General features: G+C 39.2%; 1 protein-coding gene across 2 annotated transcripts; it reads left to right on the plus strand.

Annotated features, from left to right (window-relative positions):
* Window positions 1-859: 859 nt before the first annotated feature.
* LOC113061789 (uncharacterized) lies at window positions 860-19,143 on the plus strand. 2 transcript variants are annotated; one of them, XM_026231228.1, is made up of 7 exons: window positions 860-890; window positions 4,440-4,508; window positions 7,499-7,666; window positions 10,209-11,669; window positions 12,009-12,059; window positions 17,866-17,949; window positions 18,338-19,143. In XM_026231228.1, the coding sequence occupies exons 4-7, from the start codon at window positions 10,220-10,222 to the stop codon at window positions 18,553-18,555; spliced, it is 1,803 nt and encodes a 600-aa protein (XP_026087013.1). In that variant the 5' UTR covers window positions 860-890; window positions 4,440-4,508; window positions 7,499-7,666; window positions 10,209-10,219; the 3' UTR covers window positions 18,556-19,143. The 2 variants fall into 2 exon arrangements, with proteins under 2 accessions (XP_026087013.1, XP_026087012.1); XM_026231227.1 differs by lacking the exon at window positions 860-890 and adding an exon at window positions 3,166-3,224.
* Window positions 19,144-26,587: the final 7,444 nt, after the last annotated feature.

A 26,587-nucleotide genomic window follows, 5' to 3' on the forward strand; every position in this document is an offset into this window, starting at 1 on the left:
CTCTTTGTCTGTGCCTGTGTCAGTCTCTGTCTGTGCCAGTCTCTTTCTCTGTCTGTGCCAGTCTCTTTCTGTTTCTCTGTCTGTGCCAGTCTCTTTCTCTGTCTGTGCCAGTCTCTTTCTGTCTGTTTCTCTGTCTGTGCCAGTCTCTTTCTGTCTGTTTCTCTGTCTGTGCCAGTCTCTTTCTGTTTGTGCCAGTCTCTTTCTCTGCCTGTGCTTGTGTCAGTCTCTTTCTCTTTGTCTGTGCCTGTGTCAGTCTCTGTCTGTGCCAGTCTCTTTCTTAGTCTGTGCCAGTCTCTTTCTGTCTGTTTCTCTATCTGTGCCAGTCTCTTTCTCTGTCTGTGCCAGTCTCTTTCTCTGCCTGTGCTTGTGTCAGTCTCTTTCTCTTTGTCTGTGCCTGTGTCAGTCTCTGTCTGTGCCAGTCTCTTTCTCTGTTTCTCTGTCTGTGCCAGTCTCTTTCTCTGTCTGTGCCAGTCTCTTTCTCTGTTTCTCTGTCTGTGCCAGTCTCTTTCTCTGTCTGTGCCAGTCTCTTTCTGTCTGTTTCTCTGCCTGTGTCAGTCTCTTTGTCTGTGCCTGTGTCAGTCTCTTTCTCTGTCTGTCTATTAATTTGTTATATTTGGTATTGACTTGAGAAAGTCTTAAACACTGTTTTCAGTGTAATGTACATAGTGGGGACCAGTAGTTTTAGGAAAGCCATACAAACCCATTGGTACCAAATACACACATTTCACATGTTTAGCATAGTGGGGACCTTGTTTAATAAGTGATGACTTGTAACTATTTTTTAAATTTTCTTATAGCCTCCATGCAAGGATGATGACAACATGACAGCAATAGATAACTGCTCTGAGGATTCTGTAACTACTGAAGGCACTTCACGATTCACAGCTGAGGTATGTGTATTTATTATCTCTGCCTGTGTCCGTCTCTATCTCTGTCTGTGCCAGTCTCTTTCTCTGTCTGTGTGCCAGTCTCTTTCTCTGTCTGTGCCAGTCTCTTTCTCTGTCTGTGTCAGTCTCTTTCTCTGTCTGTGTCTGTTCCAGTCTCTTTTTCTGTCTGTGTGTCAGTCTCTTTCTCTGTCTGTGTCTGTTCTAGTCTCTTTCTCTGTCTGTGTCTGTCTTTTTTCTGTCTGTCTCTTTCTCTGTCTGTGTCTGTGTCACTCTTTTTTCTGTCTGTCTCTTTCTCTGTCTGTCTCAGTCTCTTTCTCTGTCTGTGCCTGTGTCAGTCTCTGTCTGTGCCAGTCTCTTTCTCTGTCTCTGTCTGTGCCAGTCTCTTTCTCTGTCTGTGTCTGTGCCAGTCTCTTTCTCTGTCTGTTTCTCTGTCTGTATCAGTCTCTTTCTCTGCCTGTATCAGTCTCTTTCTTTGTCTGTTTCTCTGTCTGTATCAGTCTCTTTCTCTGCCTGTATCAGTCTCTTTCTTTGTCTCTGTCTGTGTCAGTGTCTTTCTCTGTCTGTGTCAGTCTCTTTCTCTGTCCGTCTATTTATTTTTTATATTTGGTATTGACTTGAGAAAGTCTTACACACTGTTTTCAGTGTAATGTACATAGTGGGGACCTGTAGTCTTAGGAAAGCCATACAAACCCGTTGGTACCAAATACACACATTTCACAGGTTTAACATAGTGGGGACCTTGTCTAATAAGTGATGACTTGTAACTATATTTTTAATAACTTTATTATAGCCTCCATGCAAGGATGATGACAACATGACAGCAATAGAGAACTGCTCTGATGATTCTGTAACTACTGAAGGCACTTCACGATTCACAGCTGAGGTATGTGTATTTATTATCTCTGTGTCAGTCTTTTTCTCTGTATGTATGTCTGTCTCTCTGTGTCAGTTTCTTTCTCTGTCTGTATGTTTGTGTCTCTGTGTTAGACTCTTTCTGTGCCAGTCTCTTTCTGTCTGTTTCTCTGTCTGTGTCTCTCTTTCTCTGCCTGTGCTTGTGTCAGTCTTTTTCTCTTTGTCTGTGCCTGTGTCTTTCTCTTTGTCTGTGCCTGTGTCAGTCTCTGTCTGTGCCAGTCTCTTTCTGTCTGTTTCTCTGTCTGTGTCAGTCTCTTTCTCTCTGTTTCTCTATCTGTGCCTGTCTCTTTCTGTCTGTTTCTCTGTCTGTGTCAGTCTCTTTCTCTGTCTGTCTATTAATTTGTTATATTTGGTATTGACTTGAGAAAGTCTTACACACTGTTTTCAGTGTAATGTACATAGTGGGGACCTGTAGTCTTAGGAAAGCCATACAAACCCATTGGTACCAAATACACACATTTCACAGGTTAAGCATAGTGGGGACCATGTCTAATAAGTGATGACTTGTAACTATATTTTTAATAACTTTATTATAGCCTCCATGCAAGGATGATGACAACATGACAGCAATAGAGAACTGCTCTGAGGATTCTGTAACTACTGAAGGCACTTCACGATTCACAGCTAAGGTATGTGTATTTATTATCTCTGTGTCAGTCTTTTTCTCTGTATGTATGTCTGTCTGTCTGTGTCAGTTTCTTTCTCTGTCTGTATGTTTGTGTCTCTGTGTTAGACTCTTTCTGTGCCAGTCTCTGTCTGTTTCAGTCTCTTTCTCTGTCTGTGCCTGTGTCCGTCTCTGTCTTTGCCAGTCTCTTTCTCTGTCTGTCTGTGCCAGTCTCTTTCTGTCTGTTTCTCTGTCTGTGTCTGTCTCTTTCTCTGCCTGTGCTTGTGTCAGTCTTTTTCTCTTTGTCTGTGCCTGTGTCTTTCTCTTTCTCTGTGCCTGTGTCAGTCTTTTTCTCTTTGTCTGTGCCTGTGTCTTTCTCTTTGTCTGTGCCTGTGTCAGTCTCTGTCTGTGCCTGTCTCTTTCTGTCTGTTTCTCTGTCTGTGCCTGTCTCTTTCTGTCTGTTTCTCTGTCTGTCAGTCTCTTTCTCTTTGTCTGTGCCTGTGTCAGTCTCTTTCTCTGTCTGTCTATTAATTTGTTATATTTGGTATTGACTTGAGAAAGTCTTACACACTGTTTTCAGTGTAATGTACATAGTGGGGACCAGTAGTCTTAGGAAAGCCATACAAACCCATTGGAACCAAATACACACATTTCACAGGTTTAGCATCGTGGGGACCTTGTCTAATAAGTGATGACTTGTAGCTATTTTTTAAATAACTTTCTTATAGCCTCCATGCAAGGATGATGACAACATGACAGCAATAGATAACTGCTCTGAGGATTCTGTAACTACTGAAGGCACTTCACGATTCACAGCTGAGGTATGTGTATTTATTATCTCTGTCTGTGCCAGTCTCTTTCTCTGTCTCTGTCTTTGTCAGTCTCTTTCTCTGTCTGTCTATTAATTTGTTATATTTGGTATTGACTTGAGAAAGTCTTACACACTGTTTTCAGTGTAATGTACATAGTGGGGACCTGTAGTCTTAGGAAAGCCATACAAACCCATTGGAACCAAATACACACATTTCACAGGTTTAGCATCGTGGGGACCTTGTCTAATAAGTGATGACTTGTAACTATTTTTTAAATTTTCTTATAGCCTCCATGGAAGGATGATGACAACATGACAGCTATAGATAACTGCTCTGAGGATTCTGTAACTACTGAAGGCATTTCACGATTCACAGCTGAGGTATGTGTATTTATTATCTCTGTCTGTGTCAGTCTCTTTATCTGTCTGTGTCAGTCTCTTTCTCTGTCTGTGTCTGTGCCAGTCTCTTTCTGTCTGTTTCTCTGTCTGTGTCAGTCTTTTTCTGTCTTTTTCTCTGTCTGTGTCAGTCTCTTTCTCTGTCTGTATGTCTGTGTCTATCTGTGTCAGTTTCTTTCTCTCTGTGTTTCAGTCTCTTTCTCTCTGTTTCTCTGTCTGTGTCAGTCTTTTTCTCTGTCTGTGCCAGTCTCTTTCTCTGTCTGTTTCTCTGTCTGTGCCAGTCTCTTTCTCTGTCTGTTTCTCTGTCTGTGTGTCAGTCTTTTTCTCTGTCTGTGCCAGTCTCTTTCTCTGTCTGTTTCTCTGTCTGTGCCAGTCTCTTTCTCTGTCTGTTTCTCTGTCTGTGTGTCAGTCTTTTTCTCTGTCTGTGCCAGTCTCTTTCTCTGTCTGTTTCTCTGTCTGTGCCAGTCTCTTTCTCTGTCTGTTTCTCTGTCTGTGTGTCAGTCTTTTTCTCTGTCTGTGCCAGTCTCTTTCTCTGTCTGTTTCTCTGTCTGTGCCAGTCTCTTTCTCTGTCTGTGTGTCAGTCTCTTTCTCTGTCTGTGCCAGTCTCTTTCTCTGTCTGTTTCTCTGTCTGTGCCAGTCTCTTTCTCTGTCTGTGTGTCAGTCTTTTTCTCTGTCTGTATGTCTGTCTGTGTGTCAGTCTTTTTCTCTGTCTGTATGTCTGTCTATCTGTGTCTGTCTCTGTATCCGTCTGTATGTCTGTCTCTGTTTGACAGATTTTCTCTCTTTCACTTCATTTTCATATTTATCTTTCTTTTTTTGTCTTTAACAGCCTTTGGTTGATTACTCGGACACCGAAGATGAAGTTTTGTGTTCTAAAATTAAGACATCTTATAAAAAGGTATATTTTACATTTACTTAATTTGTTTTTACCTGCCTCACACCTAAATTGAATTATTTTTAGCTGAATAGTGTGAAGTAAATTTAAAAGGATAAATAAACATTGAAAGACCGCCATCTTTTGGACCACCTAAAAATCTTTTTTCTATATGCAAGTTACTATTGTGAATATCGTTTCACAACCATAAGTCGTTTGTTAATCTTCAGAACATGAAGATATTTTTGATATCTTTCCCTCCATCTGGAGTTAGAATGGCAGGCAAAAGCTCAAATTTAATCTGTTTTCTGAAGATGAATAAGGGTCTTATGGGTTTGCAACAACATGAGGATATGTAATGTTAATGATAGAATTTTTGGGGGAGCTATCCCTTTAAATCAGGGTTCCTCAAATCTGGACCTCAAGATCCACTTTCCTGCAGAGTTTAGATCTAACTCTAATCAAACACACCTGAGCATGCTAATCAATGCCAATGAATGCAGACCTGCCAACATGTACGCATTTTTCGTACTCTGCACGCATTTTGACCCATAAGTACACTAGTACGATTCGCTGCTCTTTAGGTACGCATTTTGTTGCGTCTCGCATTTTGCCGATTTCAGTTTCTATGCAATCTATGACGCTGATTCTGCCGCTGATCCACAGCGTGTAAGTGGAGTGAAAAGCTTTCGGCCAATCAGAGTGGTGCATGTTAACCCACCGCCCACCTGCCCCTCCCATCCACAAGCTTAGTTGGCAGTTAAGTGGTGGAATGGCTTGCAATCTAGAAGGTTTTAGACAGGCCAGGTGCTGATTAACGTAAGATAAAGGTAACAGTTAGGCTATGTTTAGCCTAATTGAATTTATGGACATTAAAAATGACCTTGACATGACATCATAACAAGCAGTCCAGCTGTGACGAGCTCAGTTCAGTTCACGCGTTCATGTAGGCTAACATGAAAGGGTGGCCCTTCCAATAACGCACCTAAAAGCTGTCACAAAGAACCGGCAAAAGTAATGATTATGAATATTTTATCAATATAATTACTAATAAACAAGTGTTTTCTGTATCAATGTCGTGTCGACTGCAAAGATAAAGTTGACGAAAAAGTCGCAGTAGTGAACGCGCCAGAGAAATGCACATTTCATACGGATTAACGGTAGATAAGCAGAGAGCAGTCTGTTTTCTTTCGTTTTGAAGTGTTCTGTTCAACCCTCTTGAGTCGTTTAACGCGTATACGCGTTATGAGTCATTTTCTCCTGATAACCAGGAAAAGAACTTAAATTACGCAAAATCGAATCTGTAAAGGGTCTACTTTTATTTGTATACAGACATAATAACAACAAAACTTGTGCACATAAAATAAAGATAACAAACAAGGTGTGCTGTCTTCAGTCTTTGTCTGCTGTGATCTTCATGTACAAACACGTCATTAAAATGAAGTGTAACTCAGTGAATACTCAACGAAGAGACACGAGAGAGATATCTATAGAAAGCCTGAAATGTCTACTTTTAAACTAAACAAGTACCGCCGAAAACAAATATTATGTGATAAAATAATCCATATGAAAACAACGCGATGTCTTGTCCGTTTTTCACATCTCCCATTATCTTCTAATTCGACCACGCCCCCGCGCTGAACGCTCTATTCAGATTCTAATGTTAAATAAAGTTTTTTTTATTTTACTATTTGCTTCGCGATGAGAGGAATAAGATATAAGTCACCCCAAAATGTGATGTGGTTGAGCATTTGAGATTTGGATTTCCTCAGAAAAAAAAGAATGAAGCACTTTATTCAGCAGAGATCATAAACATGAGTAAGTCTCTTATTATTTATTTATATACTTGTACTAGTTTTCATATAACGTATAAAAATTTTACTAGTTAGACTTTTTCCAAACTATAATTCCTGACTAAATGTATAATCAAGTGAAACATTATGAAGTTTCAATAACAATATGCAATACTATACCATTCAAAAGCTTGATGTAAATAATATAAATGTAACAAATAAATGTAACTGTAACAAATGTAACAAACAATGCTGTTCTTTCAATTAATTCCCCTGTAAAAACCTGAAAAAAATATTCTCAGCTCTTTTCAACATTAATAATAATCTATTAATATGAGCACAGAGATGTTTAGTTCTCTGGTGACAAGAAAAGTCATGATTGCCTCCAAAGAAAGCATTTGTTACAAAGAGACTTTCACTGATGCACTACTTAAAAAAAGCCAAATCTGCAACCTTTAACAAGTTAAACAATGCAAAAGTTTAAACACTTTGCATGAAAAATTATTAAAAAAAATGTTTTTTGTTTTTAGCAAACTGATTTTGATATTGATAACTGCTGGTTTTGCACATTTATTAAATTTTTTGATTGATTTATTTAGAAAGAATGTCCTCAGTTTACTTTTATTTCTGACAATATTTTCAGGTGGAAGAAGTTTCCATGGCCTATGCCTCCAGTACAAAATGTTCGGAGGGATTGCAGAAATTGTATAACATTTATGGTCTACTTGTATATGTTATGGAGTAAATAATAAATCTTAATTGGTGAAAGGATATTATGTGTATAATATGTATTATAGTGTTAGGTATCTCATAGGTTTCTCACAGATGTGTGTGCAATGGTGGAGCATACATTGGCGGTGGGCTGTAAGGTTCACGCGGTGTGTGTGTGTGTGGGGGGGGGGGGGGTGTAGTACTCATAAAATTTCTTCAAGGTTGGCAGGTATGCGAATGTCTTTGGGATCATTAGAAAATCACAGGCTGGTGACTTTGATCAGGGTTGGAGCTAAACTCTGCAGCGCATTGGACCTCCAGGGCAAGATTTGAGGAAGGGGGCTTTAAATTAATAGACATTGATCGAGCATTTAACATGTTGATTTAATAGATACAGATTTTACACATTAAAGTGTAAAAAAAAGCAAAAGTTATTTTTCATTATGATAAACACACTTTTTCTAGAACATTTGTAACTTGTCATTCTGATGTTTTTGTTTGTTTTATTAGAGATCTGTGATTCATGATGATTCGGATGATCTCTTTGAAAATTCGAGTGTAAATGGTAAAGATGACCAAGACATTCAACGTGACGTCAGACGGAATCATGCATCATTTGCAATGAGTGAACAACATTCCGCTTGTACCACAGCATCCAAAAGAGCAAAAAACACAAGAGTAAGTGTTAATTATTTAAATAGCTTAAATAAAGGGTTTCCGCGGGGTCATAAAAAGACATAAATTTAACCATAAGAATTTAAGGCCATAAAAGTCATAAAAACGTCCGGATTTTCCATACAATGTCATAAAAAAACATTTAGCCACGTCTTAAATTGATATGCTAGTCCATTAATTTGTTCTTCCATCAAAATACGCTCGCAGCAGCAATGGCATTCATTTGTTTCGCCTGTTGTAGTTCTGTATGAGGAATCTGGGTGGTATCACACTGGTATCACAGCGCTCCAGAACTACAAGATCCATGCGGCAGCATACAGACTTGTCAGAAGGACTTTCACAGAAACCCACGCGAACTCCGAACATACTGTGTCATACTGAGTCACTGCTTAGCTTAATTGAAATCATCCTGGCTATCACAATGGTAAAATGTACCTTTAATGATAACGTATCACGGACAGTCCCTCCTGCACATGAACCAACAAATACTAATCACAGTTTTGAACAAACAAAAGGACGTGAAAGAGCCCAATTCAGTACCACGGTGTTCAGGTGTTCAGGTGTTCAGGGGTTCAGGGTTCACGCTGAGAAAGGCGTCTAAAAACACTTGTACACCGAATTTGCTTCTTTTTGCTCTTGTGCCGACAAATACATAGCCTACAAAATATATCAAAATACCCGCCTTGGAAAGTATGCTCAAAAACTTTTTTTTTTTCTTCAGTTATTTGTATATTCAATTATAATATATTCAGTTATTTGTGTATATATATATATATATATATATAAGTCAAAGTAAACAGTTGAGGAAAAAGATGCGTTCATCGTCTCTTAAAGTGACCACGCCTAATTTAGCTATTAGCTGCTGTAATGTTAATCCAAGAAAATGAAAGAAAAATCACTCACTCTCCTTGACTGCATTACTTTGTAGTTTTAATAAGAATTTTAAGCAAACTGTGACATATTAGACCCAAATAATCTTCACAGTGAACTACTAGTGAAATAGATATAAATGTTTTATCTATCTATATATAAAATTGGGATCAAAAATTATTCAGCACCTTATAAAGCACCATGCATTTTTTTCTGAATTGCTAATGCAACCTTTTCACACCACAGTCTGAACAAAATGCATTGGTTGGTAATTGGTCAACAAAGTATTGATAGTTGTGTAAATATTATCAGTAACAGTTGTCTGTAGTTTTGGTTGATTGTAATCCATTACGTACATTTTTATCAAAGTTATGACATTATCAAGACGAATTTAACTCTAAAGTCTTGTCGTATTTTGTAACCATTTTAGAAGCAATAGCAATTAAACTGTCTGAATAAATTTTGGTTTGATTGTATATTTAATTTTTACATTGAAGACTATCCAGTGCTATTTTAAATTTAATTATTCGGTTTCTGTACCTGGACACCTACAAACTTGAAAAAAAAAAAAAACTTAAACATTGTGTAAATAGCAAAAATAAATAAAAATAAACAAACATACATACAAATTAGACAATTTCAAACAGGGCGCACTGGTACAACCTTCACCGCTGACCCCAAATATACCCTGCCTCTGGGTGTTGAATACTGTGACCAAACACCAATAACACTTTTTATTTTGGAAAGTAATGCCATAAAATAATTGTTAATTTACAATGTTACTTTACAATGTTACAATTGTTAAGTGTTCCTGTGTTCTTGATACTCAAGAAAAAGAAGGCGAAGGCTTCAGTTTCTTAATCTTAAGACATAATAGAATAACTCTTCAAATAATAAAACTTGTTACTTTCAATGAAAAGTCAATAATAAATACTTTTGAAAGGAATTTTAATGACTGAATTTATTTATCGTAATTCGTGTAGGTCATAAATTCAAATCCTAATAGTCATGAAAAGGTCTTAAAAAGTCTTAAATTTGACTGATTAAACCCTGCAGAAACCCTGTAAATAGAATAGAATGGAGAATAGCCTATGATAGAGGATTAAATTAACTGAATGGTCATTGTCTTTCAAGGCTAGAGGGAAGATCGCGGAGTACTCGGATGTTTCGAGCGAAGATGAGTTATCTGTTAGTGAGGAAGAGTACATTCCTGATACATCAGAGAGTTACACATCAGATAGTAGCATGAGCTTTACTGCTTCACCAAAGGGTAAAGAAAAAAAGTTACAGACTTTGCCAGTCCGGAGCAGTTCAGCTGTGAACAGAATCAAAAAGTTCAGTATTCAAAGCAGCGGTGACTTAGGGAGCTCCCAGAACCACGACATAGCCAAAGTTCCTGACACATCTTCCATTCTTGACAGCGCAACATCAGTAATTATCCCAGCTGTAATTAAAAAGAGAGGTGGATTGAGAATGTACAGCAAAAAACAACAGTGCTTTTTTTGTGAAGGTGCTTTTACAAAAATTTCTAGACACCTGGAACGAAAGCATAGAAATGAGGTAGAGGTAGCAAAAGCGTTAAGTCATCCAAAGGGCTCAAAAGAAAGGAGGATGCAACTTGAGTATCTACGTAACAAAGGGAACATTGCTTACAATAGTACTGTTATTAATACAGGTGCAGGACTGATGATTCCGCGGAAACTGCCCAAAAAGAACCTGGAGGGGGAAAGTTTTATGCACTGCATTTACTGCAAAGGACTCTTCTTAAAAAAAACTTTGTGGCGACATGTCAAGGTTTGCAAATTCAAGCCTGGTGATGAGAAGCCGAAACCTGGAAAAACCCGTGTCCAGGTTCTTTGTGGCTTTGCACAACCTCCCCCACCAGGAGTAACTCATGGTGTTTGGAAGCTGTTAAATTCCATGAACCAGGACCAAGTGGCACTTGAAACTAGAAATGACTGGTGCATTTTAGAGTTAGGAAAGCATCTTTACAACAAGTATGGATCAAGAGTTAAAATGCATGAACACATCCGCCAAAAGATGAGGGAGCTTGGAAGACTCCTAATATGTGCAAGAGAGGTATCCCCCCTTACATCTATTAAAGAGCTCATTCATCCCACAAACTTCATGCATACCATCAATGCAGTTAAAAGGGCTGCTGGCTACAATGAAGAGACCAATGTATTTGAAAAGGCTAGTGTGGCTGTGAAACTTGGACAGAGTCTGAACAAAATCGCAATGCTCATTGAGAGCCACTCTACTATTAGAGGAGATGAAAAGACAGGAAAAATTGCGAACAGTTTTCAACAGCTTTATAAGTCCAGATGGCCCGAATACATTTCTACAACAGCCCGGCGAACACTGGAGGAAGCAAAATGGAATTCCCCACAATTACTTCCATTCACAGAAGATGTTAAGCTCCTTCATATATATCTTGACGAGCAAGAGAAGACCCATCGCAAACTCTTGTTAACACAGCCATCATCTCAGCACTGGGCAAAACTGGCCAAGATCACGTTAACTCAGGTTATGCTTTTCAATCGTAGACGAGAAGGGGAAGTGTCACAAATGCCATTGTCTGCATACATCTCCAGCAACCAATCGGATGCTCATCCAGATATTAGCATGGCCCTCACAGATTTAGAAAATAAACTGTGTCAGTACTTCAAGCGTGTAGAAATTAGAGGCAAAAGAGGCAGAAAGGTTCCCGTGCTTCTCACACCTTCCATGCAAGAATCAATCAGCCTGCTTCTTGAAAATCGGAATACCTGTGGAATTCCAAATGAAAATCCTTTTCTCTTTGCACGCCCGTATGCAATGACATTTTTCAGAGGCTCTGATTGCATTCGCGAATTTGCTGTTGCATGTAGTGCAAAAAATCCTCAGACTCTTACATCAACAAAGTTGAGAAAACAGATCGGGACACTTTCTGAAGTTCTTAATCTTAGCAACACAGAGTTAGATCAGTTGGCAGACTTTCTAGGCCATGACATTCGAGTTCATCGTCAATTTTACAGGTTACCTGAAGGCACCCTCCAACTGGCCAAAATTAGTAAAATTCTTCTGGCCCTCGAAAAAGGACGCTTGGCAGACTTTAAAGGGCGAAATCTTAATGAAATCAACATAGATCCAGAAGGTACTATACACCGTACACAACATGGGTTCAGATTTTGGGAATGCTTTGAATAACATTACCTTGTATTTTAAATAATATATTTCTGTTAGGGGTGCACTGATCAATATCGGCCAATCATTAATGCGCATCTCGTCAGTAAAGCCGGTTCTCTAATCAGCTGTAAATTCCACCAGGCCGTTGTTAAATGACTAGCTGCGCAAATAAACGCTGTATCAAAATATCACGCACCTGGTGCAATTTACAGCTGATTAGAGAACCGGCTTTACTGACGAGATACGCATTAATGATCGGCCAATCTTGATCGGTGCACCCCTAATTTCTGTATTTTCTACTTTTTAGAGGAAGTTACAGTGGACAGTGATTTGGAGGAGTCCACTTCTAGTCCAAAAGGTAATGATTACATAATGTCAGTTTCAATTTATGTTTGCCTAAATAATGGGACATCGGATGCCCATTTTCCGGAGTTGGACTGATTCTTTAGGGTCTTCATATAATGTCTGCAAAATACCCGTCTGCCAACTCTGAAACCCGGCAGCAGTTCAAGCGGATGATGTAGCATGTCGGCATTGCGTGATTACTGAGAGCACAGAGAGAGAACAAAACAAAATGCTGTTCACGAATTATATATATATATTTGCTTGTTTGTTTGTTTTAGTGTTTATAGCTCTTTTGAAGCCAAGAACTCAACCATCTGGAGTCTATTGATCAGCCTGTTTCTTCCTCTTCTTATCACAGCACTCGCCTAAACCTGGCTCCTGGTCAGGTACACTTGTCCCCATTAGCACTCCAATTAACTCACTCATCAAGCCCCACATAAAAGCACACACCTGAGAATCATTCACTGTCCGGTCTCATAAACTGTTTTTATCCTCCATGAAGTCCGAGATCTAGATGATTTTGTGCAGAAGTTTGTGAATTATGGTCAACTCGCCGCATGTGATGACCTTACCTTAATGAAGGGACTCTGGTGCGGTTTGGAGGAAGATATCCATCTCGTCATGCTGAGAGCTTATCCATGCTGGTCATTGAAGAATTATATCAACTTCGCGCTGTGGTTTGCCAGATTAGACTTCACCATGGATGAGGTGAAGTCCCGTCCACAGTCGTCACGTGGATGCTGTTGCGCTCTGTTCCACTTGCTGTTCCCCAGCTGAGCTTGCATTTGCCAGCCGCCGGTGCCTCAAGTCCTGAATCACTCTCCATGGCTCTGCTGTTCAGCCCGCACTCATGCCCAACACCACCATCCGCGGCCAACACAAATCTGTAGCCGTCAACGGTTTACTCAAGCTGAGTGCCATCTGTGGCAAAGCCTGTGCCGCTGCCCAAAGCAAGATTAATGCCGCCATAAGGTCCTATGGCAAGGCCTTATAACATTAAGATGCCCGCACCTTACAAACTTGATTCAGGACTTGATTCAGCCCTGAATGCCTCTCCAAACTACCGTTCACACCATTAACAGCTCCTGCAACCCATCCTGAACACCTCTCCAATCAAGCACTCTCACCATTCTCACCTCCTGCATCCCCCCTCTCCCCCACACCTGCAATTCAGATCAGCGAGGATGCGGTGCGCCAGGTCTTCCGGAAGCAGAAAAGGAAAAAAGCACCAGGCCCAGATTGTGTTACACCAGCCTGTCTGAAATCCTGTGCTGACCAGCTGGCCCCCATCTTCACACAGATCTTCAACAGATCGCTGGAGCTGTGCGAAGTCCCTTCATGCCTCAAACGTTCCACCATCATCCCCATCCCTAAGAAACCCAAAATTACAGGACTAAATGACTACAGGCCTGTGGCTCTAACGTCTGTAGTCATGAAGTCATTTGAAAAACTGGTGCTGGGCCACCTGAAGGACATCACTGGGCCCTTGCTGGATCCTCTTCAGTTTGCCTACAGAGCAAACAGGTCTGTGGACGATGCAGTAAACATTGGACTGCATTATGTTCTGCAACACCTAGACAGACCGGGGACTTATGTGAGGATCCTGTTTGTGGACTTCAGCTCGGCCTTCAACACGATCATCCCAAACCTCCTCCTGCCCAAACTAAATCAGCTCTCCGTGCCCACCTCAGTCTGTCAGTGGATCAACAGCTTCCTGACAGACAGGCAGCAGCTAGTGAGGCTGGGAAAATACACATCCAGCACCCGTACAATCAGCACCGGAGCTCCCCAGGGCTGCGTTCTCTCCCCACTGCTCTTCTCCCTGTACACCAACGATTGCACATCTAAGGACCCCTCTGTCAAGCTCCTGAAGTTTGCAGATGACACCACACTCATCGGCCTCATTCAGGACGGTGACGAGTCTGCTTACAGACAGGAGGTAAAAGAGCTGGCTGTCTGGTGCAGTCTCAACAACCTGGAGCTTAACACCCTCAAAACAGTGGAGATGATCGTGGACTTCAGGAGAAACCCCCCTGCACTCCCCCCACTCACCATCATGAACAGCACTGTGACTGCAGTGGAGTCATTCAGGTTCCTGGGCACCACTATCTCTCAGGACCTGAAGTGGGACATTCACATTGACTCCATTATGAAAAAGGCCCAGCAGAGGTTGTACTTTCTCCGCCAGCTGAGGAAGTTTAACCTGCCACAGGAGCTGCTGAAACAGTTCTACTCCACCATCATTGAATCCATCCTCTGCACTTCAGTAACTGTCTGGTTCAGCTCAGCTTCTAAATCTGACCTCAGAAGACTACAGAGAGTAGTCCGGACTGCTGAGCGAATCATCGGTTCAACCCTCCCATCTATTCAAGAACTGTACTTATCCAGAGTGAGAAAAAGGGCTGTCAAAATCACTCTGGACCCCTCACATCCAGCACACTCCCTCTTTGAACTGTTGCCATCTGGTCGACGCTACAGAGCACTGAGCACTAGAACGACCAGACACAGGACCAGTTTCTTCCCTCAGGCAATCCATCTTATGAACAGCTTATAATAACGGCGGACACACTACACTTTATATTTATATACACACACACTTTATTTATCTAACACACATACTTAGTATACACTTAAATTTTGCACACAATATATATGTACATACATAACTTCATTGTAATATACTTGCCTACAATTGTCATTTGGATATTGTTATTCACTATCTACTTATTTGTATTTTTTATTCTTTTATTATGTGTTTTATGTTCTGTCGCTGTCATTCTGTTGTACTGCGGAGCTTCTGTCACGAAAACAAATTCCTCGTATTTGTACATACCTGGCAATAAAGCTCATTCTGATTCTGATTCTGATTCTGAAATGCCCTCCCCTGTGTCAGATTCCCCAGAGCTCAGCCTAGTGCCTGTTTCTCTTTAGCACCCATTAGTTCCTGTAGGCAAACAGGTAGGTATTCTGGATTTGACACTTCTCCCTGAGTTCTCAGCTCCTCTCCTCACCCCAGAGCCTTCATTTCCGTTGGCTCCATTGGTTCTGTCCAGTTCTCCTCCTCCAGAGCCTCCGCGGGTCCCGTCCAGTTCCGCTCCTCTAGAGGGTCCTTAAGTGCCATCTTCTCCTTAAGTGTCATCTTCGCCCACTAGAGCCCACTCCTCCTCAGCGCCCCCATGAACCTAAGACCCTGGACTTTCCCAATTATTTTTTTGGGGGGCTATATGGCTGAGTTAAGGGTGGGATGTGGGCCAAGATTATCATCGTCGAGCTGCCTGCTCTGCCATGGCCCCCCAGTAACCTGATCCACCATGGCCTCCTGGGTCTCCTACTCCGTCATGGCTCCCCGACTTACCTGGAGGTCCTCCTTTACTCCATCCTATTCCTGCCCTGCACCAGCCCCGGGGCTTATTACAGCTCGGGACGAGCCTTCCGGGAGGGGAAGTACTGTCACAAGATTAGCATCTTTCTTCCGCATCTCATCACAGCACTCACCTGGCTCCTGATCATGCACACCTGCAGCCCATGAGCACTTTGCTGAACATAAAAGCACATACCTCAGAATCATTCACTATCCAGTCTCATAAACTCGATGTGGACTAAGCAAGCTATTACCTGCCTGTGATACTTGCCACCTGTCTCCTTCCTCAGTGATCCCTTCCGTCTCCAGCTCAATTCTCTAGTCGAGGTGTCTGTTTCCCGTCAGTCCTGGTCTCCACTCTCCGTCTCTACGAGTCTCCTGTAAAGCAAGAAAGATCAGATTATTTCCTGGATCATCCTCTAGACAAATCTCAGTGCTGGTATACTCACCTGAACAATCTCCACTCAGCTCCTTTGCTCTCCTGTTGTTAAATAAACTTCGCCGTTGTTTACTTACCTCGCTCTCTGACCAGTAACTGTTACAGAAATATTTCCATCAAAAACCTAAATTTCTTTTCGACTGAAGACCGAAGTACATACACATCCTAGATGAAATTGGGGTGAGTAAAGTGTCATGAAATGGTTATGTTTGAAAGTGGTCCTAGAACATTGATCCTCAAATCTGGCTCACGGGATTCATTTTCCTGCAAAGTTTAGCTCTAACCCTAATCAAACACGCATGAGTTTGCTAATCGGTGTCTTCAGGATCATTAGAAAATCACAGGCAGGTGTGTTTTAATTAGAGTCGGAGCTAAACTCTGCAGGAAACTGGATCTCGCGAGCCAGATTTGAGGATCACTGTCCTAGAATAACTTTTATATTTTTCCTTTTCTCTTTGGAGTATTACAAGCTCTTGGTGCATAAAAAACATCTGTTAAGTTACGAAGACTAAAGTCTTAAATCCAAAGAGATATTCTTTATTGAAGTTCGGAGTCTGCCACACACCCCTAAAATGGCCCGTTCTAACACACCCCCACATCTCTACGCAAACATTTGGGGGTGATTTGCACCGAACCGCCCAAATGTATACGCAGAGAAAGTAATCATCATTTCTTCACTGTATGTTGTCATGTGCGCCGGTGACACGGACTGTTTTCTGAAAATGGGAGAGAGAAAGGCAGGTTGTGCATTTAACCGCTCTCCAGCTCGCCCTGCTCTGAGCGGGCCGCAAACCCTCATCATTCTGTGGTCAGTCAAGTGAGGTATATTTACACTGTTGATGGACAACACGGACATTACAGAGAGTCTGGCGCTTCTTACAGCCTGGCAGGAAGTTACATTTTATAATGTGCTACCTAACTTTACTATTTAAACGCGAAGTGCTTGTGGTTTGTTTCTCCAATTACAAATGCCGATATGTTGTTATGTTTACGTCGCGACGTGTAAAAAGACAATATAAGTCATAAACAGTAATTATGTTCCCGCTTAACACAACAAAAGCCTCATTTGAAATGGCTTTTAATGTTTTTTGCGGGGATTTTTTTTGTAAGGGGCATAACATTTCCGTCAAACGCTTGACTTTGGGCAATCACAATGTACTGGATTGCTGGCCAATCGGAGCATACCTCGGTGTCTTGCAGCTCTGAATTTAGACCAAATCCACCGGTATCAGAAAGGCGGGGCTTACAGGAGATAAAATAATATAAAATATGTGGAAAATAATGCTGTTTATTTTTTATTTAAACCCAGTAAACACATTGCATGATACCAAATAAACACAAAAATGATCTTTTATATATACATATGACAAAATGCTGGTGAGGACCGTAAAGAGAAAAGAATAACTTAACTGGCAGGTTCCAGGTCTGGATATGCATGGGAAAAAATAATTTAGTATGGAAAGAATTTGTTTCCAGACTATTTCACCTATTCAGTTTTATTTTTTTATTTTTTTTGTAATATAAAATTGAGTTGAATCTGCTGATTTAAATGGTGATATGTCTATAACACCTAAAACTTCTAGTAGATGGGTCCCCAGGACTGAAATTGAGAAACGCTATACTCCGGGCTGGACAATAATTCAATTTCTATCTATGAATCTATCTATATGTATGTATGTGATTTTTATTTTTTTATTTTTTATTTTTCAGTAAAAATGATTTGATTTATTAAACACATTTACGATATTTTGGTACAGGCTGCGTTATCCCATACATTTATTTATTTGCGTGGTTGAATTTGTTGAATAAACATGAGCACTGCATATTTCAAAATCAATATAGATATTGGAATTATATCTTATAGACCGAAATTAAGAAATGTATTGCGACGTAAATTTTGGCAATATTGTTCTGCCCTGATCCTGATTGCACCTCAGGAACTTTGTGTTCTTGAGATGACTGTCTTTTTGGCTGCAGAGATTTGTCAATACTCAAGACTGGCTTAATTTTTACTTTCAGAGTGCACCACAGTATCATCATCACAGCACACGGTTTGTGAGAACGGCACACTTCCAGCAGACCCAGTCTCCAAAAAAAAGAGAGGTATGATAATACTTAGGTATGATGATACTTCACTTAATGCCGATTGTCCTGAAAAAAAAGTGAATTTTACCGTAGTACAGTGCTGACTTCGTAGCCTACTTTGACTGAATTCTTTGCTTGCTTTATTTATTTCTTCTTATATATGACTCTATACTTTGTACCTATACCTTTATAGTGGCTATTATTGTTCATTAAAACTGACGTTAACAAAAGTTAGGTTTGTGCCTATTTCATGCTTTCCCACATACACCACGCCTAACAAGTAAGGTCAGTGAAAACACAAGCCTGATCAGGTTTACCTGTACCGAGCTGAACTGTACCATACCACTCAGGTTGATGCAAGTGTTTCTCATGGGTAAAATGCTAATGTGTCTCCCCCCCCCCACAGGTTACGTTAAGAAGACGGCCTGGAACAAACTTGAGATACAGGCTGTGGAGAAGCATATGATGAGGTTTATTAACAATCACAAAATTCCAGGAAAGGCAGACTGCATGAGGTGTAAAGAGGCGGAACCACTTGCACTTAAAAATAGAGAGTGGTCTACACTTAAATTTTACATCAAAAATCGAATCTCCGCTCTAAACAGAAAATATCTGCCAAATTAATTGACACACTGTCAGACTGAATTGTGCATTGGTAGAAACAAGCTTTTATAGTTTTAAAACAAGCTTCCATAGTCAAATGGTTAGCGCAAAAGACCATCAGTTCCATATTATTGTTTGGAAATGTAGATTGTTCTTTCGAAAATTCAGGCATTTTAAATAACTTTTAGACTGGAGTCTTTTTTTTCATCCTTGTCTGCTTCAAATGTAGAATTGTTTTTCTATAAATGCAGACATGGTAGATTTTCATTCTATTGTACTTGTTTTCAAAAACTTGAGAATGCAGTGTTTGTCATGAAGGGTTTTATTAATATATTTTTTTAATTCAACTAGTGTTTACTGTGAACATCTTTATGAAATATTTCTGCAAATTTTTGTGGACGACTGAAACTTATGCTAATGTTTCTGACCCTGACTGTTGACGTACTAATGTTATGAGTTTTGAAAATGTATGTCATATACTGTATAACACTTTTTTTTTTACTAAACCTTTAAAAGTACTAAGTTAATTTTGTTTCTACATCTAAAACAAACATCTCCAAAATCAATTAAAGCATGGAGCAGATTGTAGCTCCTTTTCTGTCTAAAGTACGCAGATTCTCTTTTGTGTGTGAGTCCAGTCCCCACAATGACCAAAAACTGGTGTTGAGTGTGTGTTTAAAGTCCCCACAATGACCAAAAACTGGTGTTGAGTGTGTGTTTAAAGTCCCCACAATGACCAAAAACTGGTGTTGAGTGTGTGTTTAAAGTCCCCACAATGACCAAAAACTGGTGTTGAGTGTGTTTAGATACGATCCCCACAATGACCAAAAACTGGTTTTGAGTGTGTGTTTAAAGTCCCCACAATGACCAAAAACTGGTGTTGAGTGTGTTTAGATACGATCCCCACAATGACCAAAAACTGGTTTTGAGTGTGTGTTTAAAGTCCCCACAATGACCAAAAACTGGTGTTGAGTGTGTTTAGATACGATCCCCACAATGACCAAAAACTGGTGTTGAGTGTGTGTTTAAAGTCCCCACAATGACCAAAAACTGGTGTTGAGTGTGTGTTTAAAGTCCCCACAATGACCAAAAACTGGTGTTGAGTGTGTGTTTAAAGTCCCCACAATGACCAAAAACTGGTGTTGAGTGTGTTTAGATACGATCCCCACAATGACCAAAAACTGGTGTTGAGTGTGTGTTTAAAGTCCCCACAATGACCAAAAACTGGTGTTGAGTGTGTTTAGATACGATCCCCACAATGACCAAAAACTGGTGTTGAGTGTGTGTTTAAAGTCCCCACAATGACCAAAAACTGGTGTTGAGTGTGTGTTTAAAGTCCCCACAATGACCAAAAACTGGTGTTGAGTGTGTTTAGATACGATCCCCACAATGACCAAAAACTGGTGTTGAGTGTGTTTAGATACGATCCCCACAATGACCAAAAACTGGTGTTGAGTGTGTTTAGATACGATCCCCACAATGACCAAAAACTGGTGTTGAGTGTGTTTAGATACGATCCCCACAATGACCAAAAACTGGTGTTGAGTGTGTTTAGATACGATCCCCACAATGACCAAAAACTGGTGTTGAGTGTGTTTAGATACGATCCCCACAATGACCAAAAACTGGTGTTGAGTGTGTTTAGATACGATCCCCACAATGACCAAAAACTGATGTTGAGTGTGTTTAGATACGATCCCCACAATGACCAAAAACTGGTGTTGAGTGTGTTTAGATACGATCCCCACAATGACCAAAAACTGATGTTGAGTGTGTTTAGATACGATCCCCACAATGACCAAAAACTGATGTTGAGTGTGTTTAGATACGATCCCCACAATGACCAAAAACTGATGTTGAGTGTGTTTAGATACGATCCCCACAATGACCAAAAACTGGTGTTGAGTGTGTTTAGATACGATCCCCACAATGACCAAAAACTGATGTTGAGTGTGTTTAGATACGATCCCCACAATGACCAAAAACTGGTGTTTAGTGTGTGAGTCCAGTCCCCACAATGACCAAAAACTGGTTGTGTGTTAGCCGGACCCCAGATATACTCAATACCTGAAAGGTCCCCACAAGTGACCACTGTGTCAGGTTTGTAATTTTTATAGTGAAATATTTGTAATCTGCAGTGATACTTTGAAACAGGCTTTTTAGCTTTTGTCAAATAATTTTTTTTAGGTCTGTAAGATCATAGGAATGGGTGGTCCCCACTATGTAGCAATACTGACAGGTGACCCCCACAATGCACAAAAACAAGTATGTGTGTGTGTGTGTGTGTAAAGTGTGTGCATACATTTTAGGCGAGTTGATATTCTGATCATATTTTTTAAACCAAGCACATTTTACAAATTCCAAACCACATCAATCTTAATAACTTTTTTGCCTCACTTTACTGGTAAAAGAAAATCTACCTAATAATTATGAAAACCTGGATATATGAATATTTTCACTTCCAGTCTTCATGGCCAATTATACATCACTTGTAAATTATTGAATATTAAATTAATAGTGGTTATTAAGATTGATGTGGTTTGGAATTTGTTAAATGTGCTTGTTAAAATAAAAACTATGATCAGAATATCAACTTGCCTAATAATTATGCATGTACTGTACATACAAACACAAGCGTGCGCACACACACACAAACACACATCCATCCATAAATAAATATGAATAATTTGCTATAAAATCCAAGGCCATTAGGAGAGTACTAAAACCTTTAGAACAAAAAAGGTTGTAGGTGAATTAGTTTTAAATAAAAAATAATTGTGTGCTGTACATACACTAAGGGTGTTATTGTAAAAATGTCACCTGTAAACTACAAATGTAATACAATCTTTTGAACATGAAAAAAAAAAACTTTTAGTAATTTACAGTAATTGTTTTTAAAGAATAATTAGGTAGTGTATGTACAGTAAGGGAGATATTGGCAAAAGTTCACCTGTAATAAGTCAGTCTTGTAACTACAAATGTAATGTTTTTTTGTTGTTGTTGTTGTTTTAATGATAGAAGTCACGTTGGTTAAAATACATGGGATGTTTAAATCCCAATCGGTGGATTTGTCAGACGGTCCCTTTAAGCATCAAGCGCCGCTATAGCACATCAAAAGCTTTCTCCGGTTTAAATTTGCTGCTACAATACACTTATGCGGTATTTAAATAATATTTTTATGTCGATATAAAGTTGATGAATATTTTTACTACTAATCGTGGTAGTGGTATCTTTGTACGATTGTTGAATATATAGAGTAGTGGCACACAGAAGTGAAAGTCTGGTGAATATCGAACCTAAAACTACCTTTACTGTGCTGAATGACATTTGGTATTATTTGCATGTCTATGACAGTGCAATGTATTTATAGCCAAAATAAATATGAATATCAAACCGCAAACTATCTTTACTGCGGTGATCCTTTGCAGTTATGAATGATGAATTACTCTTACCTTTATGAGCAAAAATGTGTTGCTCCTCTGTTGTGAGTAATCTAAAAGATTACTAAATGCATCTTCTTTTGGAAGGCCAAATAAAGTGCTTTACACACAGCATCTCTCTGACATGGCTGCTTCAACACTAAATGTGGTTAATGACCATGCTGCCTTTCTTTGCATGAATATTTGGGCATGGGGCGTGGGGGGGTGGTTAGAGTCTTAACTTTGATAAAGAACTCTTTAGATTTTTAGACTTTAGTCTTTGCAACTTTACAGATCTTATTATGCACCAAGAGCTTGTAACACTATGGAAAGCCGTTGTAACATTTAATCTATAGACCCCTTCACGGTTGACATCACAGGAAAATGAAGTGCGTAGTGTGCATGTCGGGGTCAGAACGTTCAATCGTGTGTTAACGTTAACCAGATAACTTTGTGAAATTGTTGTGTCGTTGACTGTGCAAATCGCACCAGTTGTGGAGTCAAGTTTCAGGATTCCTCCTGGATCTCATCCTTTTCAAAAAAATATACAACATCTGTGGCTGCAAGCTATTAAATGGGCCGACTGGGACAATGCTACGATTAAAGAGGCTCGTGTTTGTAGTGCTCACTTCCACGACAGGTAAGTTGTTTTGATTTGTATCTTTACAGAAAACGTATGCTATTATAATGATCAATAAGATAAGTATTATGGGGCATACACGCCAATCGTCTGATCCATAGTCTGATCACGTCTTTGCATTGACTTTGTATGTAACGTTAATCTACTTGCGCAAATCGTTGAACTCGTGTTTATGTATTTAGTTGTAAACCTTCCATTACTCGGGTCTTATTCAATATAATAAAGTTATGACTTCAAACACAACAATTATAAAACTTTATCTCATCCATTAAATCCATGATTTATCTTTCCATCTGATTGATGGCCGTCAGCGGTTGGGTAGAAGACAACAAATCCCATCATTCCACCCTCCTTCTTAGCGTCATCAAACCACGCGATTGTTATTGTTTAGGTAGTGCGCCCTCTAGTGGCAGGTCCTACTACCTGTACCTTTAACTGTTACTTACCATGGCTTAACTTTAGCCATAGTAAATAAACATCTGTTTTCTCTAAACTGTAGACTGATTTATATACGTCCAGAAAACTCCTTCTGTCTTATTTGAACTGTGGACTTTGTTTTAAATTCAATCAATACTCATATTGTTCTGATGTTTGTCAGTGTATATGCATGCTTAAAGGAGATACTATTTTATATATACTATTCAGTGAAACTGACACTATGATCTGACAGAACAACATAAGACGGTTTTATAAAAAAAAAAAAAAAAACATGCGCTTCTAACTCAAGCTGGAGTGTTTTATTTTGTTTTGCAAAAATCCACCGCTCGCGGTTCTTCTGGTCCGATCAGCGCAGGGCTGTGTGATAGCTGTCAATCACAGTTCTTGCCCACGCCACAGATCCCCTCTCATGCATGTTACAATATCACATGCCTGAAGTTCGATGGTGTGTTGGATTGTACGAAGCGTGATGGCAGAGAGAAAATCTACCAAAAAGATTCCAATTCCTTGGTTAACAACAACCAGAGCTAGAAGATCCAAGCAAGGAAAATAAAGTGATACTTCAATGCTGAAGAGATGGGCGCATTCACAGAACCTCTGGTACACACACACTGACGAACACAAACTTGATGGGAGGGTGCTCGGTGGGAGTAGGTAGGGGCATGAGAGTTGTAAACATTCCAAATTTTGTTTAAGTCCACTTGGTTGCCGACTGTAGCTTTAAAAGTAAACCTAAAACTAGTGCAGTCTAATACAGCAGCCCTGTGGTCCCACAAGCTACACCCTCCAAAGTTGTCATAATTTTTCACTGATCTGTTTGTTTTCTGTTCAAGATGAGGAGGAAGCTGAAGGGGACTGCCCAGTGTCGAGAAAGGATCATGATGAGCTTTGCTTTATACATCATCAACTGCAGGAAGACTACATCAACCTGCAACAGGACTGTTTTAAATTACGCAGTGAGAATGAAGAATTTAGGAATGAATTACAGAAATCCAAATTTTCATACAGCAATGTTAAGAGTAGCATTCGACTTTTACTATTTTTCACTGGACTGACCTCTATAATCTTTGAATGGCTCCTAAAAAAATTTGCTGGCAGTATTGAGATAGGTCAACAAGCCCTTCCTCTAGAGGACCAATTGTTGATGGTCTTGTTGAAATTAAGGATGGGCCTCAGTAACACTGACCTGGCAGTGTTTGTTACATGGCATAGATTTCATTAAACAACAAGCACCGTATCAAAAATTTATCGGAGCTGGATCTCTGTTATGTCTGTCGTCCTCAAGCCATTAATTAAATGGCCAAATAAGTCAGCTATACTTAAAAATATACCCAAAACATTCAAATGTTCCTTCAAAAAATGCATAATAGACTGCACATAAATTTTTATAGCTCGACCTAGCAATTTGACTGCAAGGGCACAGACCTGGTCTAATTACAAACACAACAATACGTTAAAATATTTGATTGCTATCACACCTGCTGGGGCAATTTAATTTTTGTCTCTAGGGTGGGGTGGGCAGTTTTCTGAAAAAAAGATCAGCAAAGAGTCAGTTTTTCTGGAACTGTTGGAGCCTATGGACAGGGTTTTAGCTGATAGGGGATTTTCAATTCGGGACGAGTTTGCAGCTTGCTGTGCCATTCTTTGTATTCCTCATTTTACTAAGGGCAAAAAGCAACTGTCTGCACTGGAAGTAGACACATCCAGACAACTGTCTCGGGTTAGGATTCATGTTGAACGAGTCATTGAACGAGTCATCTGCAATGGTAAATACTTAATGTTACCCTGCCATGCAAGTGCAATTTGCAGTATGGATGTAGCCTTCCCGCTTGTTGATCGCAACCCAGGTTTGGTACATAGAGGTGTTTTTCCCTTGGCGCTGGCTCCACTTAACACACAAAAATCATCACCTATATCGCTATATAAAACCATCTGGACATGCCCACAGACTACGTAATTATAAGCGTCTAGCATTTTGTAGGCTTTTAGTTTTTCTCGCATGTAAACACTCGGCCTGTCCACCAGATAGCTGTATATGGCGGGCCAGTGAATATCTGGCCACTTGCTGAAGTTATCTACCCATTCTGTTATGAGCTCGGGATCTGGCAGACAATTGCCATTAACTAAAACATTAGTTATGGTACTGTTCCCGTTCCTGTGGTGGCAAAGACATAACTTGACACAATATACTGGTCTATTAGCCGCGCCATTTTTTTTCTGACCCCATGCTGTGCGCGCACATAAGCTAGCAACCGAATGTTATCAAACATCGAAGGGGTCTATAAGCCTAACTAGTATCTTTTTTCATGTTACTAGTACTTATTTTTTAGTTACCAGTAATTATTCATTAGATACTAATACTTATTTATTATCTACTAGTACTTATTCATTAGATACTACTACTTATTTATTAGGTACTAGTATTTATTAATTAGATACTAGTACTTATTTATTAAATACTAGTACTTATTTATTAGATACTAGTATTTATTATTAGATACTAGTACTTATTGGTTAAATACTAGTACTTATTTATTAGATACTAATATTTTTTTATTATATACTAGTACTTAATTCAATAGTGACTAGTAACTTTTATATTGTTACTAGTAGCAAATTTTAAATTTTTGCTATTGACTTCTATGAGGATCCATCATTGAGATATAAACTATTCCGTTTTGACTTGTATGTATTCCACTAGTGACTAGTACTTAATTTTTACGCACTAGTAGTTATTCATTGGGTACTAGTATGTATTTTTTTAGATACTAGTACTCATTCATTAGATACAAGTACCTATTAAATAGACACTAGTACTTATTTATTAGATACTAGTACTTATCCATTAGATACTAGTACTTATTTTTTAGACACTAGTACTTATTTATTAGATACTAGTGTTTATTCTTTAGGTACTAGTGCTTATTAATTAAAAACTAGTTCTCATTCATTAGATACTAGTACCTATTAAATAGATATATATATATATATTTTTTTTTTTTTTTTTTTTTTAATGGAGGAAAAGTAGGAAAATAACAGCTAATAAAATTGGTGTCTTATCTCCATCCTGCCAGCAGAGGTCACTCAAAGATCAACAAACACATTAGGCCACTATATTTACAAAATTAGTTAAAAAACTGACAAATTTACGTAAATAATTGTTTCTTTTCTATTTGGTATCTCAAAAAAGTACATCCATTTCCTTGTTTCAGTTTCCTGTTTAAATCTCTCCTATATGTTGCTGGCTCATTAATATTCAACATACAATTAACATACTGGGCAGAAATGCAAATTTAAAAAAGTACTAGTATCTATTAAGTTCAGGATATCTTTGGTCTTTTTTGTTACTAGTAACTAAAAAAATAAGTATTAGTTCTATTTTTATTTGTTAAAAAGAAGAGCTTAATTAAATACTAGCCACTATTGGAATAAGTACTAGTATCTAATGATTAAAGGCTTAGTTCACCCAAATAGCATTAATAACTTACCCAAAAACAGAATAACAACGAGTACCTGTTCGTTTGTAGATATCTTCAACCTCAATAAGAACTAGTGA

This window comes from Carassius auratus, chromosome 43, assembly GCF_003368295.1.
Source record: "Carassius auratus strain Wakin chromosome 43, ASM336829v1, whole genome shotgun sequence".
In the NCBI taxonomy this organism is placed as follows: domain Eukaryota; kingdom Metazoa; phylum Chordata; class Actinopteri; order Cypriniformes; family Cyprinidae; genus Carassius; species Carassius auratus.